Genomic DNA, 24,636 nt, shown 5'->3' with positions numbered 1-24,636 from the left:
TTGCTATGTATGCATTTAAAAATTAGACAATGACTAAGGATGACAGAAGAAGAACCTACAAAGAATTGAGTTGTGACGCTGAAGAACTGTATTGAGTACCCCACAGATTGCCAAAAGAACAAAACAAATGTCTTTGAGAAAATTCAACCAGGGTGCTTCTTAGAAGCAAGAATGGAGAAACTTCATCTCACATACTTTGTTTGGGTTTGTTGTCAGAGGGGGCCAGTCCTTGGAAAGGATGCTTGTAAAGGTGGAGAATCAGAGAAAGAGAGGAAAAGCCTCAACAAGATGGATTAACACAGTGACTTGAACAATGGGCTCAAGAAGATCAGAGATGAGGAGGCTGGCTCACGATAGGACAAGGTTCAGATCTGTTGTTCATAGGGTTACTATGAGTCTTAGTTGACTTAACTGCACCAAACAACAGCACACGTCAGAATCAACTCTGTGGCCATGGATTTGATCCAAATGGGCTGTTTACAGAAGCTCTCCTAAGGAGTTCACAGGATCTCAACTGTCAGAATTGTCTGGGAGAGCAATTCTCAAATCTTTATGGTGCACACAAACCCCAGAATCCCTGGGGATCTGGTGAAGATGCAGACTTTGCATTTCTAACTAGAACCCTAGTGGCAGGTCCCAAGGACCCACTTTCAGCAGCAAAGACCTAAAGTAGTTGCTTCAAATTGTGATTCCTAGGTCACAACTTCCCAGGGGTGAAGAGAGTGAGCCTGACGTTTTAACAAGTTCCCAGGTGATTCATATGCAGTCTGTATTCGAGAAACATTGATTGATATTAGGACTTTTGTGTGATGCTGTAGGGTTACTCCAATGACAGCATGAAGGCCCCGCTGGCGCCTGAGATCCCACTAAGTAGGCAAATCTCAAGTCTCACGACACGATGCAGGTCAGGGAGGCATCTGTTCCATCAGCTATTATGTGGTTGTAGGTGTTTAGTTTATTATTTTTCTTTAAACTATATATTCATAGGAAGCATAGGTAGGTTAGTCCATAGAAAGTTTTGCTGCCAGCCCAAAAGGCAGCACCTCTCAGGCAGTTCAAATCCACTAGTCGCAACTGGGGAGAAAGATGGGTAATCTCCTCCTGCGAGACTGATCCTCTTTTGAATACATCCTTTCTTGAATGGGCGCTGTTGTTGGGTACTTTAAAGTCAGAACTGACCTATAGCTGGCCCTTCAGAGGATTTTCAGAGGCAGTTAATCGCCTGGGAGGAGACCGGCCATCCTTTTCCCATTCAGACTGCATGTGTTCGGGATCACAGAGCAGTTTCTTGCCACTAGGTAGGCCATCGTGTGTGTTAGAGACATAAAAACGAGGCCATGAAGGGGTGGTAGAATGATCCAAAGAAGAAAGGTACAGAGAATTGGGTTCAAAACTTGGTTTTTCCACCAGATGCTTTGCTGGAGAAGGAGGAACAATCTCCTCCTGTACCAGTCAGATCTGATTTGACGGTACACCAAAAAAAAAATAAAATAAAAAATAATTAAAAAAAAACCAACTTGGTTTTGCCATTGTTGTTGTTAGGTGCTGTCAAGTGGAAAATGACCCATAGTGACTCTATGAACAGATCTGAACCCTGTCTTATCCTGTGCCATCCTCACACTTCCTGGCATATGAGAGCCCACTGCAGCAGTGGCTGTCAGTCCACCTGGGTGAGGGTCTTCCTCTCCTTTGCCTACCCTCCACCTTCCCAAGCATGACGTCCCTCTCCAATGAATAAGCCCTCCTAGCAACATGCCTGGAGTATGTGAGACAAAGCTTTAATATCTTTGCCTCCAAGGAGCACTCTGGCTGCACCTTCTCCAAGACATAACTGTTTGTTCTTCTGGCAATTCATGGGATATTCAGTACTCTTCTCTAAAACCAAAGTTCAAAAGCATTGATTATTCTTCTATCCTCCTTACTCATTGTCTACGGTTGAACACGGTTTTGCCATTAACTAGGGTAAAATCCAAAAAATGTGATGCTATCAAGTTAATTCCAACTCAGGGCAACCCCGTGTGTAACAGCGTGGCATTGCTCCACAGAGTTATCTCAGCTGTAATCTCCATGGTTTCAGATCTCCAGGCTTGCTTTCCCATCATCACTAAGCAGGTTTGAACCACCAACCTTTAGGTTAAGATTCAAGCACAAACCACTCGCACCACCTAGGGATCTTATCTTGAAACAAGTCACCCCTCACTGACAGATGGAAACAGATGTAGTCCTTGGCTTCCTTCCTCACAGGACTGGAGGGAAAGGGTGCCAGAAACATAATAGGCTCTTCTCTTGGGCTCTGGCTCTGTCACCTGTCTCTCTGAACTTCAGTTTCCTTATTTGAGAGCAATCGTCCTGACCCCTTGCAATCCTCCAAGGGCTCTGAGCGGAGAACTGGTGTGAACATGCTCAGTGACTGCAAAGTGGCACCGGGCCCAGCGCTCTCGTTACTCTGATAGCATCTCCAGTAACTCAGTCCCACTTGGCACTTATCACTCGCGGCCTGATACTGTCAAACCTCTCTTCATGAGTGTACATCTTATCTTTCTCGCCCATGCTAGGGGTTCATGGGGTCTGGTGTGCACTGCTCTTATCTATGCATTTTGTTCACTGGACCCAGCACCGTGCCAGACCCACAAAGACAGAGCATGCTGGGGTCAGCCACAGGGACTGCCAGCTTTGAGGTTAAACAGAGCAGCACCGAGTCCTAGTTCCACTTGGTTTGATATCTGTGCCACATGCTCCCAGCTCTGAACCACTCGCACTGTTGTGAGGAATGGAAATAAGTTAGGTGGACCACCTAGCACAGTGCCTGTCCTAATGTTACTGTGTGCTGTAGAGTTGGAATCCCCTCATAGCTAATCCTCCAGTGGGTTTTCCGAGGCCGTAAATCACACAGGAGGGGATCACCCATCCTTCTCCTGTGGAGCAGCTGGTGGATTCAAATCACCTGGTTTTTTATTAGCAGAACAGCTTGTTACCACTATGCCACAGAACTCCCTTCCTGCTCTGTTTAAGGTCAGCAATGAATTAATAAGTGATAGACTCCAGCTGCTCTGTAGAAGGAAAAAGGCCACATAGATGTGATGATCAAATTTGACCCCAGGTTGCCCCTGATCTTCTAGTCACACTCAACCCTGGGAAGACAGGTCTTGGCAAATCAGCAGGTCATGTTCACCAGTGTGGTCCCCCTAGTTTTGTTGTGTACCGTTGAGTTAGAACTGACCCATAGCTGACCCTCTGGCGGGTTTTCAGAGGCAGTTAATCGCACAGGAGGAGATTGCCCATCCTGCTCCTGTGGAGCAGCTGGTGGATTTGAACTGTGTTCCTTCGGGATTGCAGCACAGCTTCTTGCCACTAGGCCAACAGAGTTTCCTATATAACTCCTTGATAACTTTGTAACTTCCCTTTCTAACTCTCTAACCTGAGATGCCACATCCTCCTCTCGTTTGTCCTCCCGCCTTCTGGCCCTTCACTCACCCTGTCGGACCCAGGACACAAAAGGGGTGGGATCAGCCGAGGCCACACACTCCATCACCACGCTGTGACCAGAGACCACCGTGGTGTTCTCCGGGGCCGCCACGATGACCACATCCTGCTCCCTGTTGGATGTCAGGAACCCTGGAGAGAGGGCAGGCCAGCAGGAAGCCTTATCATGAGGTGTCTTCACATGCAACATCTCACCTGGTGCTCACTGTCACCTACTGAGGCAGGTGGGCAAAGGGCGGCAATGGAAGATTTGACACAATTCAACAAACGAGGAAAGTGAGACTCAGAGTCACATAGCCACATAGCTCAGCAGAGCTAGGACTGGAACTCAGAGCCCTTTCTCTTGGAATAGCTTGAAGTCCAGTTTAGTATCAAGAGAAATACCGGGCGACCACACCTGTCCCCATTTTTCCATCCCAGATCTAACTGTCATCAGGGTGATGCTTGGCGCCCTGGGCTTGCAGGCAACAGCCACAATTTCAGTATAGATCATAGTTGCAGTCCTGTCACTAATGTGCTATGTGGCTGTGGACAAGTCCCTTCCTCAGAAGTTCTCCCATTCCCAAGAGGGAAATATGGAAGGTGGGCTTGGACTCAGATTTCTGGCGGCTTGCAGCTCTTGGAGCCCAGACTCTCCGCCCAAGTTCTCAGTTTGAAGAAGGGCCCCTCGGGGCAGCATGGGAATACAGTATTTGTCCAGCAGGTGGCAGTAGAGTCCTCCAGGCATGGAAAGGCCCCACGAAAGCCTGCTAAGTGCCAACCGGCTGTGAATAAAAGACCGCAGTGTAGGTGCAGGGAGGGCGATGAGGGGCCCTTCTGGAGGACTGAGGTAAGATCTGTTGAACATCTGCTAGATGCCGTATATTTTATACTCTTAACCTCACAACCACTCCGGAGCTGGACATTTGATAACCAGCCCAGGGTTGCACAGATGGTGAGCAGAGAAGCCAGGATTCAAACCAGGTCTTTCTGACCCCAAAGCCTGTGCCTTTTCTACTGCATCACATGGAACAGGAGCTTTTCAGTGAAATGGAAAAAGGAACTGAGCTGTGGGACCCCAGGTGCACTGCGCAGTATGAAACTAGGGGGTTATTCCCCAGCACCTGAGGCTTCAGGGCAGGGGCACGTCTTTCAGATACCTTCTCCCCCACTTCTGTCCCAGCTGCCAATGTCCAACCCCAAGGGAACAGAGACTGTCAGCAAGGGAGAAGCCCCTGGCCAGGATCCTGGGACTCAGGCCCCACCCCATTCTATTCCTGCCCTGCTGGGTCGCACTTGTCCCACTGGGCTTCACGGCCTCCTCTGTCCAGTGGAATGGATACCCTTCATCTAATTCATCTCCAGTGGCATTGATAGCCCTTGAACTATTTGAAGGCAAGGTCTAGACCGCTTGAGAGTCAGCTCTGAAGTGATTGATTCCAGAAAGGCCTAGGACCCACTTACCTCTGGGTACCACGCTGAGAACAGCCTCCTGGCTGAGGCGCTGGCCAGCCGAGTTTGTGGCCAGGCAGCGGTAGGAGCCCGTGTCACTCTCCTGAACGTCCAGGATCTGCAGGACGCCATTGGGAAGGGTGATGAGCCTTGGGAAGGAGAAGAGGGAGGCTGTGTGGTTATGGGGTCCTGAGGGTGGGGGGAGGGGTGGTGGTGGTGGTGGTGTCTCTCTCTCTGGCTCTAGTCAGATATACCTACAGTGTTTCTGCTTCAAGCTTCTCTCATAATAAAAGAGTTGCAAAGTAAAACTACAAAACATCACTTTTCACCTATCAGATCAGAGAGGCAAAGGTCAGATGGTTCAGTAACGCTGAACTGTGGATAAAAGGAGAGAGGAAAAGGCCCCCTTCCCTGCTTTTTTGGCAGCCAAGGCAATTGAGGTTGCTAAAATCTAAAAAAGACCAAAACTTGCACCCTATAAAGGATGCGTTTAAGTTGCGTGTGTTGTTGTTATGTGCTGTCTGGTTGCCTGTGACTCTTAGGCACTCTATGTACAACAGCTCTGAACTCTGCTCTATCCTGAGCCAACCTTATTGTCTCTGACACACCTAACCCCATGACCCCAGTCACTGAGTCCAAGTATAGGTTTCACATAAGCACAATCATGTATTCTGGGATTCCTATTTTTTTTTTTTTAGAATTAACCAACATTTGTTATTATCCACACAGTCAAATGCCTTTGCACAGTCAATGAAACACAGATAGACATTCCTCTGGTACTTTCTGCTCTCAGCCAAGGTCCATCTAACATTAGCTATAATATTCCTAGTACCACGACCCCTTCTAAACTCAGCCTGTACATCTGGCAGTTCTCTGTTGATGTGCTATCCCAGTCAGTTTTGGATAATGTTCAGCAGAATCTTGCTTGGATGTGCTTATTAATGTTGTTGTTGTTGTTAAGTGCTGTCAAGTCATAGGCGACTCATAGTGACCCTATGAAGGAAAGTCCTCAACACTTGTGTGACTTTCATCCTCTCTCCAGGTTCATAGGGTTTCTAGAGGCAAGCTATTGCAGAAGTGGATGCCATTCCTGCTTTCAAGCTTGTTTTAATAGGTGCACTCCACCAAACACTGTTCACCATGGGTAACCATTAATGCATTTGACACATCAGTGTCACAGTGTTCAGCTTCACAGCAACAAGTTACCACTGTACAGCAAGTGGACACACCAGGGCTATACAACCTACAAGAATGTTTGAACAAAAACAATGAAAAACAGGCCTGAGGGCCGCAGATTAAAAATCACCCAGCTTTGGCTTGGTAGCATTGCTTTCTGTCCACTAGGCCATCGGACCACTCTCTATGTTGATGTTATTGTTGTTAAGTGCCATTGAGTCATAGGCGACTCATAGCGACCCTATGAAGGAAAGTCCTCAAGATAAGTGTGGAGGACTTATCAATGATATTGTTTGATAATTTCCACACTCTGTTGGGTCACATTTCTTTGGAATGGAAAAAAATATGGATCTCTTCCAGGTGGTTATCCTCCAGATTTCTTGCATATATGGTTGTTGTTGTTGTTATTGTTATGTGCTCTCGAGTTGCCTGTGACTCATAGCGACTCATACGATAGTCCTAAGCCCAGCTCTATCCCTTGCCAATATTATTGTCTCTGACACTCCTAGCCCCATTACCCCAGTGACAGTTGCGTGTGTTGTTGTTATTTGCTGTCTGGTTGCCTGTGACTCTTAGGCACTCTTTGTACAACAGCTCTGAACCCTGCTCTATCCTGAGCCAACCTTATTGTCTCTGACACACCTACCCCCATTACCCCAGTCACTGAGTCACTGATGGATTGACAGAATCAAAGCATCTCATCAAAGGTCTTTCTCTTCTGTGCTGTCTCTCCAACCTCCCAAGCATGACGTCCCTCTCCAAGGACTGATCCCACCTCTCAACATGTTTAAAGTAGGTCAGATGAAGTTTCAGAATCCTTGCCTCCAAGGAGCAGCCTGGATTCACCCTCTCCAGGACTTTGTTCTCCTAGCATATGTGGTTACAAAAAGAAATATTAAAGAGAAAAACAAACAGCAATAACAACTTTTTTTTAAAAGAAAGCACCTCAAAACAAAAGTACCTTTTAACCTAGAAATAGCACCACAAGATACTTTTACTCATGTGTACAAAAACCTGGTGAAAGACCCCTCACTTCTGCATGTACATAGCCACAAAAGACTATAAACAACCTGAGTGTCCACGTGCAGGGAAGGTACTGGCTAAATCCGTTTGGGTACATTCACACAATGGAATGCTCAGCAGCTGTTAAAACTAGGTGTGTAGAGAAATTGGAACCCTCATCCATCGCTGGTAGGACAATTAAAATGGTGCCGTCACTGTGGAAAACAGGTTAGCTGTCCTCTGAAGGTTAAGCACAGAATTATCATCCCTTTGTCTCTCTTATTGCCATCAAGAGCTGGGCCTCCATTGGGTTTCTGAGGCTGTAAACTGCATGAGAAGAGATTGCCTTCCTTCCATCTTTTCCATAGAAGTATCCTTTGGGCCAGCAGCGCAGCTCTCTATGGCCTAGGCCACCAGAGCTTCCTTTAGCATCACCATATCACCTGGAAACTCCACTCCTAGGTATGGATCCAGAAAAACCAGAACTGCCACCCAAGCAGATATATGCACACACATGTTTATTGCGGCTTTGTTCACAATAGCAAAGATTTGGAAACAACCCAAGTGCCCATCAACAAACAGATGGATAGAGAAGCTGTGGTATATTCACACAACGGAATACTATGCTACATTGAAAAATAAAGAACTCATGAAATATTATACAAAATGGGTGACCCTGGAGGACATTATGCTGAGTGAAACATCTTGGTCACAAAAGGACAAATACTACATAATGCCACTATTGTAAAACAGGACTGACATCGGGGTTGGGGGGAAAGTAAGAAAAGAAAGGATAAATAATGTATACTGTATTGAAACAGATGAGGGAGAGAACTGTTTAAAAGGGATATATGATAGGTATTATTGTCATGACAGGAGTCCAGAATGAAAGCTGCACAGTAGAGCAGACTTGGGAGGAGGGATTGTATAACAATGTAAGAATTTACTTTTCAAAAAGAGAGAACTAGGGGAGATGGGTGGGCAGGGAGGAAAGTGTGCAACAATGGAAATCCAAAGTCTAAGATTTCATTAAAATTAATTTTTAAAAATACCACATAATGAGAGAGATTGTAGAGTATTAAACTGAGTGAACAATCAGATTGAGTGAATAATTCAATCTCATAAGGACAAATACCGTATAAGATCATTATTGTACAAACAAGGATAACTAGTAAGATGTGTATGAAGGCCCAAGGAGGGAAGGGGACTGAGCCATATGGCTGAAACTGGGTGGGGGGAATTCACAGGATAACAGAGTTTGATAGGCCAAGGAAAAGAGGTGAAAGAATTGGGAATAATCCACTGGGGACCTGAAAAGATGGGGCAGTGGTAGTCACAGATCAATGGTGGTTAATTTTATAAAACACAATGTATAGGAATGATTGTATGAAATAAAATGTGAATGAAGAAATGTGTGAGTGCAATGTATATGAATTTTGTATGGGACCAATAAAAACAAATGATTTTTTAAAAATTGTTTTGTGTTTCCAAGAGGCGCACGGTTCAAATCCACCAGATGCTCTGCTGGAGAAGGAGGGGCAATTGCCTCCTGTACCAGTCAGATCCGATTTGACGGTACACACACACACACACACACACACACACACACACACAATAATAATAAAATAAATTGTTTTGTGTAGAAAATTGTGTGTGGCATGCATACACACTTGGTTGTGAACATACTAAATGCCCCTGGTAACCAGTGGTCTCTGCCAAGAACCTGGGCTTTTGGACTCCGAGGGTGGGGAGAAGATTTGCTTTTTACCACATACCCTTCTGTACAGTTTGGATTTTTTCTATTCCCTGTCTATATAATATCTTTCATATGACCAAATAAGTCTCTTCTACCCGCACACTCTCAGTTTGAACTTCAAAACAAGGTCAAGACACATAGACCAGTGGAACAGAATCGAGAACTTGGAAATCAACCCATCTATCTATGATCAACTGATATTCAACAAGGAAACAAAACCTATCAAGTGGGGAAACAACAAACTCTTCAACAAACGGTGCTAGAAAAACTGGACTATTACTTACGGAAAGCTAAAGCAGGACGCACACCTCTCACCACACACAAAACCAACTGCAGGTGGAGCAGAGACCTAGGGGTAAAGCCCTAAACCATAAAGATCATATGAGACAGAGCAAGACTAAGCTTAGAAAGCCTAGCCCATGGTATTAAAAGACTGATAAATACAGCCAGAAACACATAACATGGAAAGGATAAAACTGATGCATGCAACCTTTTAAAGATTAAAATCCCTATACATCAAAAACCTTTTCCAAAAGGGTGAAAAGAAAACCTACCGACTGGGGAAAAACATTGGGTAATACTATCCCAAACAACAGTCTCATAACAAAAGTTTACAGAATCCTACAGGGATTCCACAGGGAAAAATCCACAGCACAAAAACTGATAACTGATAATAAGACTGATAACAAAATGGGCAAAAGACTTGGAAAGACTCTTCACAGAGGAAGATATTTTATGGCCAACAGACATATGAAGAAATGCTCAAAATCACTAGCAATAAGAGAGATGCAAATCAAAACTTCAATCAGATACCATCCCACCATAATAGCAGTGGCAAAGTTTAACAGGACAGCATGCAATAAATGTTGGAGAGGATGTGGAGAGATAGGAACTCTTATACACTGTTGGTGGGACTGTAAAATGACACAACCATTCTGGAAAGCAGTTTGGTGTTTCCTCAAAAATCTGAACATAGAAATTCCTATAACTCAGCTATTCTACTGCTTGAAATATACACCGAGAAAATTAGAAATGAGACACAGATGGAGGTTTGTACACCAATGTTTACAGCAGCATTATTAACAATCACAAGAACATGGAAACAGCCTATATGTCCAACCATAGTCGAATGGATTGAGAAATTGTGGTATGTTCACATGATGGAATACTATGAAACACTCAGGAACAACAATTCCAAAAATTATTACATAACTTGGGAGGGACTGGAGAGCATTGTGCCGAGTGAACTAACTCAATCTCATAAGGACAAATACTGTGTAAGACCATTATTGTAGAAATAGAAAGATAACTAGCAAAACACGTATGAGGATCCAAGGGGAGGGGGTAGGCACAGAGGTGAGAATGGACAGGGTGGAAATCATAGGGTCATGCAATTTGGTGGGTGGAGGGCGGGAGTAAAGGAAATGGGAAAGAGCCAGTGGGGATCTGGAAAGATAGGGCAATGGTGGGCAAAGTTCAATGTTGATTAATTTTATAAAATATTATGTGTTGGAATGATTGCATTAAATACAACACGAATAAAGGATAGTGTGAAACACAATGTATATGGACTTTGTGAGCAAACTAATATAAAAGAATTTTTTTTTAATTTATAAAAAACCCACAAGGCCAAGAGACAAAAGAGTTCACAGCCTCTATTTTGTGACAAAACAGGTTAGGGGGTGGTTTTTCCCAGGGTCTCACACAAAGGAGCCATGGTGGTGGTGTGGTGGGTAAGCGCTGAGCTGCTAACAAGAAGGTCTGTGGTTTGAACCCACAGGCTGTTCTTGGGGGGAGGGGGAAAGATGTGGCAATCTGCTTGTGTAAAGATCACAGCCTTAGAAGCTCAATGGCGCAGTTTTACTCCACCTCTAGGGTTTTATGAATCAGGAGCAACTCAATGGCACCTAACAACAAGAAGGCTGGAGCTGTTACAACTGGACTCAGACCTCCATGTTCCCCCATCCACCTGTCTCAGCACTCACTGTCAGACATGTGAGGAGGCCCTGGTGGGGGGATGTTTCGGGGGTGGGGGGTCCCGTCAATGTGCACATTACGTGCAGAGGTGAGGAAGGATGTGGGCGGTGTTCTCGAACATCACCATGAGAAGATCAGAAAGGCCCAGAAATACTGCTAGGGAGGGGCATGTAACCCAGGACAGGGAGGACTGTGTGGGTTGAGGAGGAGGGAGAGAGAGGGCTCTGACCCAAGCAAGGGTGAGCGGGTCCTCCCTCCACAGGTCACTGACTGTGACCCATGAAGGGTCGCTCCCCCTTTTTTTTTCAGTTTTTTAAAAACTGTGATTTTAACGAAAGTTTACAGAAAAGTAGGATTTTCATTCATTCATTGTTACACATTTTACTCCCTTACCCCCTAGTTCACTTTAAAAAAAATTAAAAATTCATTCATTGTTGCATAATGTCCTCCCTTCCCCCCCCCCTCCCCCAGTCCACTTTGCTATGAGTCCTAGGTCTTTAATATGGCAAATGCTGCTGACCCCTGGAGTGGGGGCTGGGCATGGCCAGAGAGCAGACGAAGCAGCTGTGCACTCAGTGGAAACCCATTAGCACAGGAAAGAACTCGCTTCTTCCCCACAAACTCTGAGAAAATTGAAACATGGGAGAGACTAGCTCATGTTGGGAGAAGGAAAATGGGAGGGGGGGAAAGTTGCTGTTAGAGCTCACTCCTAGCAGGCCTGTGTGTGCAAAGCAGAGCTGTGTTCCAGAGGGCTTTTGCAAGTGCACTGCCAGATGGACCTGAACCTTCAACCTTTCCACCAGCAGCTGAGTTCATTAACCATTTGTACCTCCTGTGGGATAACGAGTGATTGCAAAGACCATGGCCTGTATCAGACACACCTTAGTCTCCAGAGAGACACCATTGCTCTTCAGTACTTTAGAGAAGTCCCTAACAGCAGACTTTCCCATTGCAATATATCTTTTAATTTCCTGGCTGCTAGTGCCAAGAGTGTTGACTGTGGAGCCAAGCAAATTAAAGCTGTGAACAATCTCAATCTCTTCACCATCCATCCTGAGGCTGCCAATTGGCCCAGTGGTGAGAATCTTTGTCTTCTTGACCTTGAGCTTCAATCCATATTGGAGGCTGTAGTTCTTGACCCTCTGCAGCAAGTGCTTTAGGTCCTCCTCAGTTTCAGCAAGCAGAGTTGTGTCATCTGCATAGCGCAGATTGTTGATGAATCTTCCACCAATCCTGACACCACACTTCTCCTCATAGAGCCCAACCTCCCGGATAATCTGTTCTGCATACAGGTTGAAAAGGCCATGGTCTTTGCTATCACTTGTTATGCATCAGAGAGTTGGACAATTACTAAGGAGGATAGAAAGAGAATTGATGCCTTTGAGCCGTGGTGCTAGAGAAGAGTATTGACGGTACCATGGACTGCTAGGAAAAGAGATTCATCCTTAAAAGGGTTAAACCGGGCAGCTCCCTGGAGGCAAAGATTCTGAGGCTCCATCTAACATACTTTGGACATGTTGAAAGGAGGGACTGGTCCTTGGAGAGGGACATCATGCTTGGGAGAGTGGAGGGACAGCTCAGGAGGGGAAGGCCCTCTATGAGGTGGATTGATTCAATGACTGGGGTAATTGGGATGGGTGTGTTCGAGACAGTGTGATTGGCACAGGACAGAGCAGAATTTAGGGCTGTTGTACATAGGGTCGCAAGCGACTCGACAGCACATAACAACACTCTCCTGTGGGAGACGACTCTTGTGGGAAGAAGGGTGCTGAGAACTCCAGCCACGGGCCTGGAGATCCACTGGGGTTTGACAAAGACTTAAAAGGAAAAAAATAAACTTGCATCACTTCATCCCACAGGCAAGCCCATCTCTGCCCCAGCCTCAAATCCTCAGCTCCAACAGCTGTCTCTTTGGGTTTGGCCACATTCCTGCTGGGGATGGAGGAAGGTAAAATCCTTCAGGCCTGAGGCTATGGGAAAATTGATGGGCAAGAACTGGTGGAGGAAGGCCAAGCACGACCCATCTGGGAAACAAGGTTCCTCACCCCAACTCCAAACACCCACCACCGCACATGCTCTGGACCTAGGACCCTTTCCCCCCACTGGTGGGGGTAGTGTCCCCACCAAGAGCAGCTCACATTTCCTAACCACAAAACGCCCTGGTCTTTCTAGGGAATTGTGCGGTCAGCAGCCATGAGCTAATATCTCTGTTCACAACTAATATTCCCTTAATTATGTACACTCAACAAATGGATGGACAAGGAAAGACCTGGTACTGCTGTCACCATCAATAGAAACAGTAGTGGAACTGCCTCAAGCAGTGTCTAAAATCTCTTCTGTGTTTTTGAAATGTGTTTTCAGAAGCTCTGTCCTTGGACTCTATTAACCACTCCCTGGGAGGGAGATGACAGTTTGTTTCTGCCAAGATTCCCAACCTCAGAGAGCCAGTGAAGGGTCACTGAGTAAGGCTTGCCTCACAGCTGTGGATTTGATAATTTTGGGAGTAGTTTTGTTTTGTTTTGTTCTACCTTAGAAAGATGTCTACTATATACTGGTTATTCTTAGTTTTTATGTGTCATCAAGTAGGAACTGACTCATAGCTGACCCTCCAGAAGGTTTTCAGAAGCAGTTAATGGCATGGGAGGAGACTGCCTATCCTTCTCCCTCAGAGTAGCTAGTAAATTTGAACTGTGAACCTTTGAGTTGACAGTGCAACTCCTTACCACTAGGCGACCAAAGCTCGACATATATCGGTTAGTGAGGGGAGACAGTCACTTTGTCTATGAAGCAATTCCATTTTTTGAAAGTGAATAAATAATATGTTAGAAAAGGCACAGAAGTCATAGACTGATAAGCTCAGGTCATTCCTGGAGACTAAGATTATTGAAGATCCTTATTTATTATGTTTCCTCCTCCATTTACATCAACTATGTAGTAGTTTGGAAATACTGTTGTTTAAAATAAACTCAAAAAAGCAAGTATTTTTGTTTCTATAATTCCTGCTTCTAACATAGAAGCAGTGACTGTGTGTAGGAAGAATTTGTTCCAACTTAATGTGATTTTTAGGAAGTGATATCACATGTCTGAGTCTCAGGCTTCTTATCTGAAAAATGGGCTCAATAATTCCTGCCCTGCCTGTTCATATGCCTAAATCTCTTGCTGTGTCTGAGGGACAAACACCACTAGATAATGCATGGAAACACATTTTAAGAACTGCAAACTTTAAGCACAAATTCACAAGGTGTAAATCATACACACATTTTAAAGCAGAGAAGTGAACCCTCACAATGGTCAGAGCTCTGTTTACTTGATAAACTCAAAACTCATTGCTGTCGAGTCAGAGCCTACTCCTAGCTGACCCTCCAGTGAGGGTCAATCCCACTGGAGGAGACTGCCCACCCTCCTCTCACCGAGTCACTGGTGGGTTGGAAGTGTTAGGAGAGGCATGATGCCTTTAGGATTAGCAGAGAAAGCCCACCACAGCTCCCTGTTCACATGGCAGAAGACTCCTCCCACACCCCCCGCCCGAGTAAAGTTTCAGAGAAATACAGGCAATCTCTACTTGTTCAACTTGCAGCCTTGGAAAACTATTGGAAGGTCAGCTGTGACTCAGTTCTGATGCCTTCACAATGAGTTTGAGGGTCTGTGTTTTGGGTTAGATTTTCCGGTGTTATTTTTTCCTTCTTTTCTATAAAGCTAGTACATTTCTCCCCACTTTTTTTGGGAGGGTGTGTGTTTTTGTTAAGTTAGTACATTTTATAATTTAAAACTAAATCCAAATTTCAGTTCAAATTAAATGAGTACTTAGAATATGAAAACAATCTCTGTTCCAAAGGAAAGGATTTTTACTTTTGCAAACCCAAGCCTGAGCCTGCTACTGCCACCCCTAAAAGGCCACTTGGGTCTGGGATTCAAGGATGCAGGAGAAATGACACAGCTTCTCTGAGCTTCCTGAAGGCCAAGGGGCCAACACCCCAAGCCCTGAGGCATCCACCCAGGGAAAAGGGACATTAGCCAAGAGTCACAGGAGACTGTGGACACATGAACCCTGGAATGGGAAGGGCAGAAGGCCAGGGAACCCGTGTGACTCAAGCCCATTAGTTCTATGTTTCTTAAAGTGTGAATGAGTAGCAATAATAAAACGTTTTCATGTGAGTCCACACACGTTCTTCCTTTTTTTTTTTTAAAAAAATAATCCACAGGTTGTGTGTTTATTTTTATGGCTACCTTCTATTTATGGCATGTGTTGCTGGTTTTTCAATGAACTGTCGCAAGATAAAACTCCCTTTTAATACATGTGAAAGTTACAAAGGAGAGAGTTGATTAAAAGAGAACTATTAAGTAAGTGATTATGTAAATGGTTGTGGGCTGGCCAAACTGCTAAAGGTGTTTGTGAATGCCCAGGATGGGGAAAACATTGCTCCCATGGATTACTGGTTCCCATGGAAGAGAACGGGTCCCCCATTATTGGAAATTAGCATAAATACAAGGGAATCGCCTCAGGGTCTAGTCTTCACCGTCAGTTCCAAAAATATGCACATCTAAATACGCACATCTACCCTGGCAGAGGGTGTTTATTAAATGCCCGTGTGCACCCTACACCAAGGCATATGGTCTCCTTCAAACCACTGCGCTGGGCTTATGAATAGCATATTTGTACATGTACTATATCTGGGCATGTGTAAAAATACATACCTCAGGCATAATCAAGTTGCTGTTTTCGACATTTCTTTATTTCCCCCACACAATGTGCTGGGACATGTGAGCCTGGCTTATTTATAGATGGGGATCACTTTTCAGAGGGCTTGGGGCGAACGCTCCAAAGCCTAGGAACTGGCAGAGGCCAGTGGCTTCACAGGACGCCACTCAAACTAGACGTTGGCCGCACGTTCTGAACCCTGATTTGCTGAAAGACGTTGGGAGTCACCCTGCTGTCGAGAACCTCAGTTGGACTACTCAATCTGCTAAGCCCTACTGGCAGTAGGAATACTGTCAGACTTTCAGGCTTTTCTGCCTCAGTCACCAAGTTACACCTTTGAGAGGCTGAGACTCCACCCTGGGACTCAGAAGAACATGGACCTTGGAGCTGGCTGTGTGATGTGGGCCAAGTGACTTTCATCTCTGATCCTCAGTTTCCTCATTTCTTAATACCAGTCACCTCTGCTATATCCACACATCATCATCATCTCACTGTGGGCTAATCAAGTCCAACTCCAAGGCTGTAAGTTGTACAGATAGAGACTGCTATCTTTCTCCACATCGTGGCAGGGGGGAATGTTGCAGAACAATATAATAACATTTTTGCATAATATTTTTGCTCTGCTTTTTAAAAGATGATTGAACAAAACCCAGTTATTTTGTACCATCCAGTCAGATCGGACCCACAGTTAGACCCTCCAATGGGTTTTCAGGGGCACTTCATTGCACAGGAGATTGTCCATCGTTCTCCGCAGAGCAGCTGGTGGATTCAAACTATGTAACTTCAGGACTGCAACACAACTTCTTACTATTAGGCCACCAGAGCTCCCTGCTGATTCTAACCTCATGTACAACAGATGGAAACCCTGGCCAATCCTAAACCGTCCCCACAAACTCTGCTCTGCATAAGCCCACTGTTGCAATCACCCTGTCAATCAATCTTGTAATAAACAAGTTTTTAAGGCGAATCACTTGCTCATTGCCCTTGAGTTGGAACGGACACTTGGCTCACCCTCCATTTGGTTTCCGAGGCTGTAAATGCACAGGAGGAAGCTACCTATCTTTCTCTTGTGGAGCATCTGGTGGTGTCTTTGGGTTGGTAGTGAAACTCTTTATCTATTAAGCCATAAGAGCTCTAGAGCTCCCTTTTAAAGAGAATGTTGTTGTTGACATGTGCCATTGAGTTACTTGTGACTCAAATCGACCCCACGTACAACAGCCCTAATTCCTGCTCTACCCTGTGCCAATCTTATTGTCTCTCACACACTACCACAATTACTCCAGTGACTGAATCAATCCATCTCATAGAGGGTCTTCCTCTCCTGTGCTGTCCCTCCACTCTCCCAAGTGTGACGTCCCTTTCCAAGGACTGATCCCTCCTTGCAACATCTCCAAAGTATGTCAGATGAGGCTTCAGAATCCTTGCCTCCAAGGAGCAGCTAATCTTACCCTGTTTGTTCTCCTAGCAGTCCATATTCAATACTCTTCTCCAGCACCACAGCTCAAAGGCATCAATTCTCCTTCTATCATCACTAGTCACTGTCCAGCTTTCTGACACATAGCAAGTAACTGCAAAGACCATGGCCTGAATCTGCTATCTTTTAAAGAGAATAGTTACAGAAAATTCAGGAGTGGGGGAAGATGTGGAAGTGGGGCAGATACACATCAAAACTAACAATGCTCTCTATGGGGGTTAGGTTATTGGTTATTTTTGTTTCTTTTTAACTGAATTTGAAAAACCTATATGCTAGGAATACAAACTACAAGTAAACAGAGGGGGGAGGAATATGAAAATCAAGAAATATTTACCTCAGAACATGAAGAGAAAGATTAAATGAGAAAACACAGGCAACGGTGCCCACCCTGGACTGAGTTCTCATTAAGTGGCCACTGAGGTAGGTCATGGCGGTCACTGTTGAAGACAGTGAGATTGGCTCAGAATGGGCCAAGGTTCAGAGCTATTGTTGCTAGAGCTGTTATGAGTTGCAGTGGGCTCGTCGGCACGTAACAACAACAACAATGGTGGCTACTGTGGCTTTCAAGGATCTCTGGCTGCATAGTGTGTTACATGTTACACTACAAACCCAAAGGCTGGCAGTGTGACTCCACTAGCCATTCCACAGTTGGATCGCATCAGACTGACAGCCTTGGAGACCGGACGGAAGGTGAGCTGACTGAACGGCGGTGGGTTAGTGTGACTTTCGACTTGGGGAGAGTACCATGCTGGCTCTCACTCTTTCTACCAGGAGTGGGCGCTCATTTGGCTCTGGCCATCGTTGGCTCTGGATTCATGGCAGCCCCAGGAAGCCCCTATCCACAGCAGCGAGAAGCTCCTGCATTTAGAAAGGCACTGAATTTACAACGCCAGTGCTGGAAGGGTGGTTCTCACGGACAGCTCCCTAAAATGCTCACTCAGGGAATGTTAACAGGGTTTCCCTGCAAAAGGAATCTGATTGAAAAAGTACTTCTGGAGGTCTTGCTAACTCTGAATTACAGGTAGTTTCCTGACCTTATTTGACCATGGAATACTTTTCCCCAGGAAGCACCTGCTGGGACTAGTGTCCTACAAGAAACACGATTTCGCCAACATTTATTTTCCTTTTTATAGGTGGGAAGAACTTCTCACCTGGTAGGATGTGACACACAGATGGCTAACAGGGCTCTGGTCATCGGAGTCAGCAGGATCTCTTATGTCTTGACTTCTTGCCCTAATTTATCTCTCACAACTGTCTCAGGCATGTGTCCTGTGACCTCTCCTACTGTCCCTCCTACACATTCCACTTCTATCTGGACATGGAGGAAAACGTCAGAGGAGACACAACTCAACCCCATCATGAGAAAGTCCAGCCCAGTCTCAGGGGAGGGGACTCCAGAGGCCAGCACTTCTGAATGCACGGAACCCACCTCCAGAAAGGAGGGAAGGAGAGTGAGTGGACTTCTAACTAAGCTAGAGAAATACAGGACAAGGACTGAAGAAGGGATGGAAATGGCCCTTAGAGTCACATGTCTGAAGAGATAAGTATCTATGGGACAATGTTCTAGTCATGAGACCAAGATCCCAGATGCAAACAACTCTGGAGGCTTGTCAGTGACTCAGCATGCACACCTGGATCCCCAGAGAGGGATTATGATATTAAGGGCTTAATATTCAAACTGGCTTTCCTAGCCATTGAACTTGACTTTGCCATGTATATGAGTGGGAATATGTGAATAGGGAATATATGAATATGTTAGTCTATCCGCAAGTGGATTGGTTAGTCTCCCCATAAAATTGAGTGGATCCAGCACCAGAAAAGAAGAGAAGAAACCTTACCATCAGCAAAGAAGATGCAAAAGAGTGTAATGTGTTCTTCAGGACCAGAGGTATTTGCACCAGCTAGACTAGAGCCTACAAGAGCAACAGTTGTAGCAGTCACAGCAGAGAACCAGAGATCTGATGTGAGATGGAGTTGACCTTGGGACTGCTATGCTATTGAGCCAGAGATAAGAGCCTTTTGCCCAAGTTTGATGGAGAACTGGGGGGGGGAGGGGGAGGGGGAAAGAGACATAATTGTTGGCAAGTCTGAGAGCTTTGCAATGTTAGCCCAAAGCCATGAGCCTCAAGGCTGAGGTGCCCGCAAGTGCACTGTATTATAGCTTTTGACTTCCCCAATAAGGTTCCATGTAGTCTGTGGGCTATCACAACAGATTTTGGACCCAGCAAAGCAGTCAGTTGGTGTTGGGATGAGTAGAAAGAGGTGTGGGAGTGTGGGGAGACATATCTGACCTTATGGGAATTGGTTGTTAATGTTGTTGACAGGGACAGTTCTCCTTTGTGGAGCTGGTTAAAAGTCAGAAATGTCTGTGTCTGGCTTCCACTTTTCTTCTACCCTAGAAATTATTCCCCTAGATGGTTCCACCCACCCACTGCTTTTGTGGAGTAAGAGCAGGATGAGGCAGGAAGGACTTTCACAGCTCATTTATCAGACAGTTGTACTCCAGGGAACAGAACCAGAACAGGAAGAAGAGTGCTGCCCCAGGGTGGGAAGTCTACTTGTCACCTGGTGCTGAGTTGGTCCCTCATTCACTGTGACCCCAGGCACAGTGACATGGAATGCTGATCAGCCCATTCCATCACCTCATAGCTGGCTGTAGATGGGGTCATTATGAGCCAGATGTTTAGTAGTTAGATCAGCAAGTGGTTCTTTCTAGTCCATCTGTGTCTGGAAGTTCTATTAAACAGGTTTACTAACAGCACTGTTGACATTGTGTTTAGGTGCCTTAGAGTCAACTATGACTCTCTTATGAACCCTGCCCTATACTGTGCCATCCTCATTATTTCTTATACATTTGAGTTCCCTGTTACAGTCACTGTGTCAATCCATCTCACCGAGGGTCTTCTCCTTCTCCTATATCTCCCACATCAAAAGCAGGATGTGTACCACGGAACCGCCACTACTTTATATCCTTTTCCTTACCCTGAAAACCTTGAAGAAACTTTGAAAAGAGAAAACCCTCAGAGCTACCGTGGGGCCATGAGTGACTCCCAATGTGGGCTTAGACAAATCACAGCTCCTCTCTGGCTTCCAGTTTCCTTTTCAATAAAAAGTAAGCAATTTTATCAGACATTCTCTGAAGGACTCCAAAGCTTGATGGGTGCCCTTCCTCACAGGAAGCAAAAAGTTCCTGTCCATCTTGTCTTTAAGACTAGAAATGAACAAGGAGCCAGGCAGTGGGTGGCTCTCAAGCTAATTAGGGCAAACGGGCCACTCGGACTGTGAGGACTCTGTCTCTGAGCACATTCGGAGGCCCCTCTGCTCCATTCTCTGGACCCCACTCCCCTAGGGCACTCACCGAGGCTCCTCGGGCACTGTCACCTGGTCTTTCTCCCACGTAATGACTGGTGCTGGCTGCCCTTCAATGTGGCATTCAAATCGAGCTGTACCATTCTCCTCCACCAACTGAGACTCCGGGTGCAGAGAGAAGCCTGAGAGTGCTGGGAACAAGGACAGTGAGACATGGGAATGGACAGGAGAGGAGAGACAGCAACACATAAAAACACACACAGCGACCAAAAACACAGCACCAAAAACACCACACAGCAGAGCAAACCCAGACCAAGACGAGAAAGGCACAAAAGGGAAAAGAAGTGAGAATTATGGTCAGGAGCTGCAAACTGAACAAATTTTAAAGCTCTCTTTCTTATATCATCATGAAGGAGCTCTGGTGGCCCTAGTGGGGCATGTGGTTCAAGTCACCAGGAGAAAGAAGGACAATCTCCTCCCATGTGATTTACAATCTCTGAAAACCCTTTGGAGAGTCAGCTATGAATCCACTCTGACTCCATGGCAATGGCTTTGACAATCAGTGTGATGGTCAGTGCACAATAAGATAAACATTGCTCCTGGCCTGAGAATTGTTTCATGGTGGTCTGTGCCTCCTGAGAGTCACCCAAGGGAGAGCTGGGCCATGGGCTCGAATCCATACACTCCAGTTGAGCCAATGGATCAATGGAGGTGTGGGACCTCCTCTCCCTTCCCAAAGGGGAGAGAGAATCATCATCATCATCATCAACATCACCCTGAGGATACTTCTTGTGAGGCAGCAGTCAGACATACCTCCACCCTCCAAACTGGGCTGGGTGGGGTACTCCTGAAGAAAGTACCTCACTGGCAGGCTCACTGGAGGGGAGCACAACTCCAGACTCTAGACCTCAAAGGGAAAGAACTGGAGGAATGGGGCACTGGAGAAGAAGTGGAAAGAGAATGGAAAACAACAGAGATGGAAATCCCAGGAAGGAACCCATTGAACAGGATAGGAGGCAGGGAAAAAAGGGAGTAGGTTCAAGAGATAGGCATTCATGTCAGTCACTAACAGTGAACCCCACTTCTCACATGCCACCTTCCTGGGTCCCTGTTCCAGGAACTTACTGGTGAGCTTGACCACAACAGCCTGGCTAGCCACCACTCCCAGGGGGCCGTGTGCCAGGCAGGAATAGCTGCCCTCGATGACTCCTGAGGGCCTTGAGACTGCCTCATTGCTGCCATCCGGGGTTGGTAACTGGGAGAGCCACAGAGAGCCGTTGGGCAGCAGGCGCAGGAGTTGGTGCTCCAGTAGGGAGGCCCCATCCTTGCTCCAGGTCACGCTGGTGGGGGGTCCAGGGGCAGCAGCACCCAGACTGCAGTCCAGCACCACAGCCTGGCCTGGGCTCAGGATCACTTGCAGGGGTCCCGCTCCACAGCTCAGCTCCACTGTCTCCTGGGGTAAGGTCAGCTCCCCTGCACAAAGATGGAAGCATAGGCCATCAGTGATGTCTTCCCATTGCCCAGAGCCTCCAGATCCTGACTCCCACAGTGTGTCTGGATTCTGGCTTTGCTCCTTATAACTTGTGACCGTGGGCAAACTGCTGCACTTCTCCGTGCCCATTTCTTGCTCTTCCAGTTTCCTCACAGCAGCAGTATTCATAATAGTAAAAAATGTGAAAACAGCTCAAGTGTGCTGGTTAATTTTACATGTCAGCGTGGCCCGGCCACGATTCTCAGAGGCTTAATAGACACTGTGCTGTTCTGCAATGTGTAATGTAATGCAATACAGTTATCTTCTAAGATATAATCAATCCATTAGCTGAAAGATGGACTTGCCTTGGGTACCCTTCCTCTTGAGTATAGCAGAGATCGCTCACTTTCTCCCTGTCATCAGTTCTCTCACTTGACCTACAGAGAGATCTTAGGAAGTAAACCTGCTTCCTTACTTGGGCACTCAAATCTCTGGGCTGCTGCCTGACCTGTAGATTTTGGGGTTGCCAGCTCCTCCACAATCCTGTGAGCCAGCAGAGATCTCTAGTCTTCCATCTGACCTATGGATTTGGCACTTGCCAGCCTCCACAATTATGTGAGACATTGCTTTGAAATAAATGCCTGTCTGTCTGTCTATATCACTGGTTTTGCTACTCTTGTTGTTAGGTGCCATCGAGTCAGTGACAACTCTCAGCGCCCGTATGAACAACCCATCTGAACCTTGCCCTATCCTCCACCATCCCCACCACCTCTGATAGGCTTAAGGCCATTCCACAGCTACTGCTGTCAATCCTTCTTGTTGAAGGTCTTCCTTTCAAGAGTCCAAATTAAGACACAAATCATTCATCAGCTGATGAATGAATTAATAAATGTAGTATAGCCATGCAAAGAAATGAAGTTTTGATGCTTGCTGCAACATAAATGAATTCTGGGGAGCTCTGGTGGCCTAGTGGCAAGAAGCTGTGCTGCAATCCCGAAGGTACGCAGTTCAAATCCATCAGATGCTTTGCTGGAGAAGGAGGGGTAATCTCTTCCTGTACCAGTCGGATCTGATTTGATGGTACACAGATCAAGAAAAAAAATTATTTAAAAAAACCCAAAGGGGAAAAAACCCCATGATTCAACTCTGAAAACATGTCATGTGAAAGAAACAGCAACAACAGACCATATAATGTCTAGCTCCATTAATATGAAATGTCCAGAATAGGCAAATCCACAGGAACAGGAAGTAGGTTAATGGTTGCAGGGGTCTGGGGAAAGGCGGTGATTGGGGGTGACTGCTACCGGACACTGAGTTTCTTTTTTCTGGTGATAAAAATGTTCTGGAATTTGACAGTGCTGATGATTGCATACCGGTGTGACTATAAAAAAACTCCCCCTATTGAATTGTACATATTAAATGGTAGATTTTATTGTGTGTGGATTAGATCTCTGTTTTAAAAGATGCAGTAATTCTTCCCTCACTATGAGCTGCTATGAGCTCAGAATGAGATGACATGCTTGAAAGGTTCTGTCCAGCACCTGCCACAGAACAGGACTCTGCAATGCCATTTCTCACCCTGGGGCCTTAACATCATCTTGACCATTGTAGTCCAGCCAAAATATATCACAGACTAGAAAATAATGGAACAGTAAAGGATGGTGAAACTCCGTCTCATATAGGGCATATTGTCAGGAGAGTCTAATCCTTGGAAAAAAGATATTATGCTGAGAAAGGTGGAGAATTAGAGAAAGCAAGGAAGACCCTTAATAAGATGAATTGACACAGAGACTATAACAATTGTTATTGTTGTTGTTGGTAAGTGCCCTCTAGACACATGTGACTCATAGTGACCTTATGTACAGCAGCCCTAAACCCTGCTCTGTCCTGTGCCAATCTTATTGTCTCTGACAGCGCAAGTATCTTGAGGCTGGCACAGGATAGGGCAAGGTTCAGATCTCAGTCACTTAGGAGTTGTAGTGACTCGCTGGCACCTAACAACAACAAAAGCACCAATGTAAACGTCTGTGAAAACACATATAATCCTGAATAAAAACAACAAAAATAATTCCAAGTTGGTTTGTGGGCTTATGGAACTAGCCGGATAATGGGAAGTTAGAACCTGGCCTCCACCTACTGTTTAAATGTGTTCCCATTGGCAGCCCCTGAGAGGTAAAGCTCAGTGCTCTGTGCTGCCCACCCGGTAGGACTAGACCAAAGCTGGGTTCAGGGTAAGCACATGGAGAGAGTCCCAGGGCTCATTCCAGCATTTGGGAAACAGAGTCCTAGCAGCCAACTGCCTCATCTTACCCAGACACTAAAGAAGCTAAACCAATCTCAATTCATATCCTATCATCATCCTTCAAAGAGACGGGAAAAGTAATCTCCAACTTTATAGAAGTCAGATAAGCAAAGCATTACTGAAGACGTGAAACAAGGCTGGCCATTCAGCCATCCTAACACCCTGCTTGCTGCTGAAAGTGAGAAGGACTTGAAACACTTGCTGCCAGAGATCAAAGCCTTCAATATGGACTACATCACAATATCAAGAAGACAAAATCCTCACCATTGGACCCAAAGGCAACATTACAATAGATGGAGAAAAGAATGAAATCATCAACAATTTCATCTTACTTGGAACCACAATAAACACTCATTGCTAACAGCAGTGAAGAAATCAAAAGACTTATTGCATTGGGAAAGTCTGCTATCAAAGACCTCTTCAAAGTACGAAGGAACAATGATGTCAACTTAAAGATAAGGTGCATCTGATACAGCCTATAGACTTTTCAATCACTTACTATGTATCTGAGAGCTGGACAATGAACAAGGATGGCAGAAGAAGAATTTTTTTTTTT

At 45.6% G+C, this 24,636-nt stretch overlaps 1 protein-coding gene across 1 annotated transcript in view; it reads right to left on the bottom strand.

The window, feature by feature from the left end:
* Positions 1-24,636, bottom strand: part of IGDCC4 (immunoglobulin superfamily, DCC subclass, member 4) — a 62,934-nt gene that overhangs the window by 20,389 nt on the left and 17,909 nt on the right. Inside the window, 4 exon segments of the mRNA XM_006886693.1 lie at positions 3,475-3,615; positions 4,927-5,063; positions 20,357-20,498; positions 21,433-21,780. Coding sequence (XP_006886755.1) covers positions 3,475-3,615; positions 4,927-5,063; positions 20,357-20,498; positions 21,433-21,780 — 768 coding nt within the window.

The sequence above is a fragment of the Elephantulus edwardii genome, unplaced genomic scaffold (genome assembly GCF_000299155.1).
Source record: "Elephantulus edwardii isolate Elephantulus edwardi_28Jun2011 unplaced genomic scaffold, EleEdw1.0 scaffold00050, whole genome shotgun sequence".
NCBI classification, from domain to species: Eukaryota; Metazoa; Chordata; class Mammalia; order Macroscelidea; family Macroscelididae; genus Elephantulus; species Elephantulus edwardii.
This window is presented reverse-complemented; position numbering and strand designations above follow the sequence as displayed.